Source organism: Miscanthus floridulus, unplaced genomic scaffold (assembly GCF_019320115.1).
Source record: "Miscanthus floridulus cultivar M001 unplaced genomic scaffold, ASM1932011v1 fs_714_2_3, whole genome shotgun sequence".
Taxonomy (NCBI): domain Eukaryota; kingdom Viridiplantae; phylum Streptophyta; class Magnoliopsida; order Poales; family Poaceae; genus Miscanthus; species Miscanthus floridulus.
In genome coordinates, this window is record NW_027097150.1 from 28677 (window position 1) to 37422 (window position 8746).

General features: G+C 41.5%; 1 protein-coding gene across 1 annotated transcript; it reads right to left on the reverse strand.

Moving 5' to 3' along the window:
• Window positions 1-1577: 1577 nt before the first annotated feature.
• LOC136532796 (uncharacterized) lies at window positions 1578-6722 on the reverse strand. The gene is made up of 9 exons (XM_066525382.1): window positions 6454-6722; window positions 4064-4824; window positions 3853-3945; window positions 3663-3758; window positions 3395-3553; window positions 3202-3267; window positions 2524-2589; window positions 2359-2427; window positions 1578-2103 (listed from the first exon to the last, which is right to left on the reverse strand). The coding sequence occupies exons 2-9, from the start codon at window positions 4721-4723 to the stop codon at window positions 1819-1821; spliced, it is 1494 nt and encodes a 497-aa protein (XP_066381479.1). The 5' UTR covers window positions 4724-4824; window positions 6454-6722; the 3' UTR covers window positions 1578-1818.
• Window positions 6723-8746: the final 2024 nt, after the last annotated feature.

The following is an 8746-nucleotide window of genomic DNA, read 5'->3' on the forward strand; positions in this document are numbered from 1 at the left end:
TGCTAGACACACCCCTACCTAAATGGTTGCCAAACCTAGAGGCAGATGATGCCCTATAAGACACAAATTGATAGTCAATCTTGAAGAACCATATTTTACATAGTTCAACAAGGAACTTGGTTGTTTATCTTACTATTATTACTTTTTTTAACCTATTGAAAAAAGAGTAAATCCTATAAATTCTCGCAACAAAAACATTTAACCATCAACTCAATAGACTATAATCATCATTAACAATAATAGCTATTTCATCTATGTGTTTTCTAAAAAATACGTTTATGTACCATTTTGAAAAATAGTCAGTAACCCTAAAAAATTACATTCAAAGTACCCTTCCTTGCCATTATGAAAAATAACCCTATAAATCTTCATCTAAATTATGCAAGTATGTTGTTATTAGGAAAGAAATTAATCTAGTGTAGCCTCCTAAATTTGTTTTTAAATTAGCCACCTCTACCATTATTAAAAATGGCTCCCTAAAACTGTATCTAAATTAGCCAACTTTGTCGGTAGAAAAATAATCTCAAATTACCACTTCTAGTGTTGTTGATGTATATCGAAAAAAACTAACATCTTGTATACATGCATCATGCGTGTCACCTGCATGCCACATATGTATACATGCAAGAAGCGATTAGCATGTCAAAATGTCAAATACATAGCTTAAGCTAAGGTTTCTAGGGCACAAACACTAATAGAGATGTTGGACAAAGGATTGTAATTAGTTGATGGGCCCTTTTTTAACAGAACTGGCAGAAGTTCACGCCCATTTTCATTGCATAGAGGAGAAGAGATTACAGATAGTTGCCCTCGAGACAACATGGAGGAGCAAAACTGGGAAAACCAAGTGGGAAAACCTGTATAGATATAAGTAAAACATCAAGGTGCAGGAATTAAAGCCTCCAAGAAACGTGCTCCAGTAACAGCTCAGGTTCTAGCTTTCTCTATAGCTTTGGTCACAACCAACAATACTGACAACTCCAGCAACAGCACTGATGGACTAGTAACGAGAGAAAATATGCAACCACTCCTGAAGATTTGGGGCAGGCCTTTATCATGGTGGCTACTCATCTTCAGTTATTGGATGCTAGAGGATAAAAGTAGCCGTGACACCGCCACAGGAAACAATATCATTCTTTCAGGCTCTTGACAGGACATGTTGGTTGACGTGTCATGTCAGATTTAGTTTGGCGTCTTAACCATCTGACGGAATAGCCACAGAACCCGGTAGAAGACTACTTGTTTCATCAGTTCAGTCTCTGCCTTAACCACCATTCAGATTCACTGCAGTCCTCAGTTGTAGATTGTGAGGTTTGTTGTCATTGCAGGTTCTTCAACACTGCACCAAACCGAAACGACATCATTTTCCGATGAGAGATTTCTGTAAAACAAAAGCAGACGTCCCCTGTCAACGCTTTACAGCACATCCTTTGAAACTGACGGCAGATGGCTACAGCTAACAAACTGACAGCCGGGCAAGAGCTATCATCGACAAGAAACACCCAACCAGGTACCATCACAGGATCACTTTGGATATGTTTGATCATAGATCCCATATAGCAGAACGCCAGAACCAGTAGATTTTACTCTTTTTTTCTATGCACAAAAGGGAAATCAGATAGATCATCCAGATACAGTTCAAGTTACTGAAACGCAACTATCGCTGAGCAACCAACCTGATGCAATACGGCAAAAAAGAAAAGAGAAGGCAAAAAGAAAAAGGCAAAATCAACTGATGCGCAATAGGTACAAAAAAAAAAACTGATTCTGGGAGGCAAATTAGTAGACGAGGCCATGAACTCTGGTCAGACTAACTTCCTATCCTGTACTTCTACGGGTTTTGCTGCATTCTTCAGCCGTCTGAGTACTGTCTTCTGCAGTTGTTTTCCTCATGCTCATGGGTGCAGCGATGGATATGGCGGAAGCAAGGGCAACTGGCATCAAGCAGAGCCCCTTGTTCTGAAGGTACTGCATTGCACTGGTGATGCTGGTTTCCATTAGCTTCACAACCTCTTCCTCAAAGACGAAACTGTCTTCCGGGTCTAGTGCATCCAGTAATCCTTGTGCGTTGGTTGTAGCCGACAGAGGTTGACCGTGGTAACCCTACATGAATCATGACAGTGCATGGATAAGTAGATTGAAGTATATCAATGTTAAAGCAGGAGCAAATCTGTATCAAATGCAACTACAGTGCATGTGGAATTAAAGGACTGCTATTAGCAAAAAAGAAAAGGACTGCTGTTATAAGCTATTATGTCATGTCATAGCTCAAAAGGACTGAAGTGTATATCACCAATTCTAAAACAACAATACTTTTTTCAAGGATTCCTGGAACTTGAAAATTAGAAGGTTTGGCACCTCAGTCTGAGATTCTGTGAGAAGGGGAAGGACTGCTCCTGGAGCACCTAGCCTACTCATGCTCAAGACCTGAATGAAATCAGGTAAAAGGGAAGAGTGTTAATCACCTTTCACGTAACCAGAAAAATTACTTGTGCTTGTTTCAAAAACTGTTCACAGCCATACCTTGACCTGAAGCTGAAGAAATTTCACATAGTCAATGATTTCATCCAGCATGGATGCCTTGTCTGCCTGCTTGCATCAAAAGATTTGTCACTCCATCTTATTCAAGAGAATTAAACAAAATGAACAACTTTAAAGAAAGGTAAAACTGCTGTCTTCCTTGGCATGGTATTTTAGCTACACTAAACTATTTTCAAAATTATAGCTACACTAAACAAGCTCTGCATCAACAGGAACAGGGAGTTTGGATACCTGGATGGGTGCTATTTCGTTGGAATGTAGCATTTAGTTCAATTTTCAACTAGATCCAAAACTTTCCAGTGAAACACATCCAATCCAAACAAACATTAAACCTGTCTTTATAGCTTCATCACAGTAGAACTGGACCAATGGCTAAAAAGGTAACGACTATTATTGGCCCAAACAAATTCAACATTCACTCCATTGTATTTGTAGAGTTGAAGACTTGAAATTGTGAACCCCAAAGAAGTACCTTAAATTTAATAAATGATCCATTCTATTGTGTCACTTGCAGATTTCAAGCCACAACTAAGAAACACATGTTCCCATTACATATATAAGTAGCAAAGTTTTGATAATTAGCTCGATGACCAATTTTAGTAACTGCAGTTGCAGTTTATGAAAATGCACCAGACAAGTTAAACACCCAAAGAAATGTACCTTATTGGAATTCGGGACAAGATCTTGCAGACTTTTCATCCTATCTGAAATTTTTTCTCTGCGAAGCTGCAACATATAGGAAATTGTAGTTAAACTTATGCTACACAAAGCAGCAAAACAAATAATTCAAAAATATTATATGTAACTCATCAGTTTGCACTTAAGTGGACTGATCACATAAATAGAAACTCACCCGTTCAGCAATACTATGAGGATCAGTTGCCTGTCCACGACGAGCCCTTACTCGTGGCTTCACGCCAACACCATTTCCAGCTGAATTTGGTTGGGTTTGTACATCAGAAGGATGGCTACCAGGACCCTCACTTTTGTTTTCATTGATCCATGAAGGAATCTAAACATTTGAAATAACAACCCCATGTCAGGTACAATCTTGAAAGACAGCATAAAAGGAACACAGTGACTGAGCAGAAATGTATTCTTTTAAGAGAAAACATAAAAACCTTTTGAGGGATCAGTGCTCCTTGCGTTGCAGCAACTGACATTTGATTACGTGCAGTGAAAGCAGGGATAGGAACGTTGCACATTGCATTTTGCTCCTGCAGTATGGAAGTTGAGTTACTGGTACAGTTCAAATTAACAGTAAGATGCAGTTCAGATATTCTCTTCAATAGCATTGTTTATATAAATAACCTGCTTCTGAGTCTTGAAACCACTAGAAGCTAGGTTTGCTTCCTGGACACTAGCAAACGAGGGGAGCCTACCACTGATAAATTCTTTGCTATCCTGTATTACAAAAGGAACCCAAAATTAATTTAACTGAATGAGATAAATGCATAGCAGCTGTCTATGTAGTTTTTTTCTTTTTGGAAGAAGCAGCAGCTATCTCTGTAATGAGAGTTACATGAAGTGATGCCAAGGTAGCACTGTCAAACACTGAGATATTCCCATTTGGATGGCTTGTTTTGTTCAAAACAGAATCACTTTGTGCCCCTTGAAAACTGAAAGCTTCTAGATTCACTGGTTCCATGAATGAAGAAGCATTTTGAAATGCGGAACACAAAGTTGGGGCTGAAGAAACAGCATTTACATCAGCAAGAAAAGCAGAAACTTCACTTCCATTACTATCAATTGAACTAGATAAGGCATGAGGCAGTTCTGAAAGTCCAGTAGTATTCAACTGCGGATGAAAGACCCCAGGTGTTGAATTGTGCCGAAGCACTCCTGGGACCACTAAATTACTCTGCAGATTGCTGTTATTCTGCAGTCGTTGAAGCTCCAGAAGATTTTCACAAAGCTTATGCCTAGATAGAGTATCACCAGGTAACAGATCAGTCTGGCCAGCACCAGCATAGGTCAACTGTTCATTTGGAAGCATAGTGGAATCCTGTTCATGCACACTGAATTTTATATTGTGATCTGATCTAGCTGTCATGAAATAGCTTGAAGGTGGCATGCTACCTTCTCCTCCATATGATTCCACTGAATCATCAGCCAAACTGTAGCTCTCAGAAGCAGAATTGACAGGCCATGATGAGAAGTAGGAACCAGCTGAGAAGTCCATGTTAACCACAAGAAATGGTACTGGCAATCTCTGCCCAAAATGTTCTTTAAAAGATGGCTTCTACAGATTGAAAATATGCCCGGTTGACAATATGGTGATGCCTGCATTCAAAAGAGAAAATCAGTCAGTCATTAAAGAGAATGGTAGATGTCCAGAATGCTTCCTTTTATACAAAGGCAGGACATAATGATGCTAAAAGAACAGCTGTCAATTCTTCATAGATTGCATGTATGGGCCAATAATGCAAAAGTATATAATCAAATGATCCATGCGAGGATAAAGATCTTGAAGAAATACATTTTTGGAACACACGTTAATCACTTGAATAAGCAACATTAAAATATGCCCAACTAATTTGAACTCTCCCATGTTTACTGCATACGGTTGACAGGTGACCCTCAGGCCCTCAGCACACATCACTGTCATGTTCATGGCAGTTAAGCATAGAAATCTTCTACGGATGGGGTCATGGGGGATTGAATTTTTCAATAGTCTGGATTTTTCCTGAGAAAATGAAAGTTGGGATGGGCAATAGAATCAAGCACATACTCCATTACTCACCGGTGGCAGAACTATTAGAAAAGAGGTGTACAACTACTGATAGCAACCAAATATAACAGCTTTAGACACAACACAGGCTTCCATCCGCATTTTGTATTTTTATAAACAAATACACGACAAGTAAAAGCGTAATTGAAGGTCTTTCTAAAAAAAGTGTAATTGAAGTTTCGGCAGTCATGTTAAATAAAAAAAAATTATCACATTGCCAGGTGAACACAACTTCCCTTCTTTACTCTACAGCCATTCGACCTAATTTTCTTAGAACAAAACAGCAACTGATTCAGATATTCCAGTTAAGAAACGGTAAATGAACACTATCATCCATTTTGACGGCAGAATATATACGACCCTATAGTTAAACCCACTGAATATTTTTCCTCTCAACAATGCTACCATCAATTGCTCCCGTACTCATACGTCATACTAGTTCAGTTCTCGCCTAATCAGTAATCAGAAACGCTGAACTGATACAATAATTGTAAAAACGCCAGCTATCATTTATCTCGGACACTACAGGGGCACTTAAAAGCCCCTGAATGTCCATCATACGACTCATAACTAGAGGTCATCAACAACCGACTGCATTTATGCCTTCTGGCTAGTGCGAAACAGAGATATTGTCAGCCAAAAAAACAGAGACATACAAACAAAAGCGGTCACTCGCTCAACAACTAAATTGCCATTCCTCTCATTTCTCTACACCAAAATCCATCACAACACCCATCTTTCCCCTTTTTTCATTTCTCCCTCGAGGATTGAGCTGATATAAATTCAGACAGACAAGAACAGCTGTGATCAATAAGATAAAAATTTCACTAACCGTATCCGTCTACCAAATTGTCGGAACAAATAAAAGAAACCACAATCGAAACATTACGCCTGCATCAATCAATCAATCCCACGCGATCGTCCATCTCCATTTGGACCATCCCTGGCATTGTTCTTGCCCCCTTTGCGAATCGCGACACGACAAACAAACCCCACCAAGAAACGCCAATCACGAGGCACGGGCGACCAAAACCACATCAAGAACAAAGCCAGGGCCCAAGGCAACAAGTACACAAAGCACGTCCCAGGGTGATACACATGCAGTGAATCGCTCTCGAAAGATCACGGTTGTACTAAAAGCTGACCCCGTTGAAGGGGGGAGAACCAGACTGGACACTTACCAGTGAGACGAGCGCAGCAGTGAAGCTTCCGTTGCCGGGACTGGAAGAGAAGGAGGAGGAGGAGGAGAGAGCGCGCGCGCGCGTGTGTCTGTGGAGGTGACTGAGGTGAGACCCTGAGAAGTGGAGAGGAGAGGAGAGGTCGAGAGGAGAGGAGGCGGCGGTTTGGGCGGAGAAGAAAAAGGAGTGGCCTTTGCGGTCTTGCTTGCCGGGGCCGAAGACTGGAAAGACGCGTTGGACTGCTGAATTTCTGATGCTCGCTCAGCGCTACAAGGAAATAGAGACAGCAGTTGGTGAATTGGTGCCGCTGGCGCTGCGCCCTCTCTTTTTGTTCAGTAGCACCCCCTCTTTTTTGTTTATTTCTGCACGCATCCTTTATCCTTTTTTGCCTTTTGGGCTGGAAATGGATGGCAAACAAAAAGATTTGGGATCGATGCAACCTTTTCCGTTATGTCGTGTCGACGCCGATTCCTTGTAGACGAATATTGTGTTCCTGTGGTATCTATCATGCAGTTATGGTAAGGCCCTGTTTGGTTTCCATAAGTCAGTTGACTTATTAAGTCATGTGATTGAAAATCAGTAACTTATAAGTCATGCCTGTTTGGTTGTAGATGACTTATAAGTTCATTAAAGGTGTGGGCCCCACGCGAAAAAGGATGACTTATAAGTTTTAAGCAGGGGTGAACCAACTTAAAACTTATAAGCAGGGGTGACTTATAAGTTGGTGGTGTTTGGCAAAATAAGTCACTTTTTTCACTTTTTAACTTATAAGTAGATGACTTATTTGGAACCAAACAGGGCCTAAATTTGTTTGGGATGGTTAATTGAAGCATGTCTTTACAAAGATGGTTTGAGTATATACCTTTATGTATAAGTAGTATTATGTTGTTTTTGCTGAGATGGCCAGGGGTTTCGTGGAGGACAGCTCATACTATTTTGGGCTATGTCACCGCTGATTTTGTTTTTTCATGTACAGCGAGACGTGTGTAATTTTGTATAACAATATTTGTCGAAAGTTATGTCACGTTATGTACAAGCTAGAAACTCATATCGATATGAACATGTTGTATGAACGAAGATACGTACCGGTCCGTGTCCTATTCTAGTCAATTATAAGTTATAGGACGCTTTATTGTGTGGTTATATTATAGAGGATGGTTAGTGGGACGTACATATATGAGACGGTGGGTAGATATAGCTATGAACTATAGCTATTTATTTTACTAGACACCGGATTTTATCTCACCACAAGAACATAGGTTGGGCTCTACCACTCTAGTCCTATTCCTCAAATTCGTCACCTTTTGTTCCAAAACCTAATGAAAAATAAGGGTTTTGCTTCTTGTCTTTGTCATTACCTTTTACAAGAGCATGTGACCTTTTTTTTTTTACTCTTACTACAAATTTCTTGACTAGTACTACCTCTTCGGCTTATCAATCTAGTAAGCACAAATATTTGTTTTAGGTAAAACTAGCAAACATATATAGAAAATCCAGTTTCAGTAATACTACCATAAATAGTTTCAGAATGAAAAGAAATTAAGGTTGATTGGAACTGAAATGGTCCACGCACATCTCTTCTTTTTTGTCTTTCACATCATGCATTTTCTCATCGTTTGCGACCGTATGCTTTTACCATCTCTGTGCAAACACTAACGTCCTTTCAATTCGATTCCACGGAGAGATTGATTTGTACTCCCGGTCCGAAACCGAGAGAGGCCACACAGCCGGCCGCCCGGACCATATGCTAATCCTCCTCCCCTGTCACGGCGCGAGTTGAGCCGCGCTCGCCCGCCTCGGCTGCTCTGACCAGCTTCCCCCGTCCGTCACCCCGTCGCTGTGCGGGTGGGCCCCTCGTGCGTCATCATCCCACCCTCTCCGGCCCACGCGGCCGGGCCCGCATTTGGCAGCACCTACGGGCCGGGGCCCGGGGCGCGTGTGTGCTGCTCGCCTGCTCCGGTTGCTCGCGACTAACTAACCTACTAGTCCCCCTACCAGAAAACAGCAGACAAAAGCCTCGCGCCGGACGTCCCATCATCGTCGCCGCCGTCGCCATCAGTCCCTAACCACCTCCTCCTCCTGGTACGCAGTCTTTTTTTCCGTTAATCAATTGAGATAGATATATATATACATATAATCCGCTGGACCCGGGAGAATTAGCACGAGTCGGTGTGTTGATTAGGCCTGCCGTGGCCCTCGTCGTCGGGCGGCGAGCTGGCGGCAAAAACGGCGACGTGCGAGCGTTGGTTTGACTGACCCGCGCCGGTTACCTGTGCGTAATCCACGCGGCTTTGAA

Excerpts from the sequence above, each read along its gene's own strand:
- LOC136532796 (XM_066525382.1), bottom strand. The coding sequence starts at position 4,723 with ATGGACTTCTCAGCTGGTTCCTACTTCTCATCATGGCCTGTCAATTCT. Across the intron at positions 3,759-3,852 it reads GTTTCAAGACTCAGAAGCAG|GAGCAAAATGCAATGTGCAA; the intron begins GTTATTTATATA and ends TCCATACTGCAG. Across the intron at positions 2,590-3,201 it reads TTGTCCCGAATTCCAATAAG|GCAGACAAGGCATCCATGCT; the intron begins GTACATTTCTTT and ends TGATGCAAGCAG.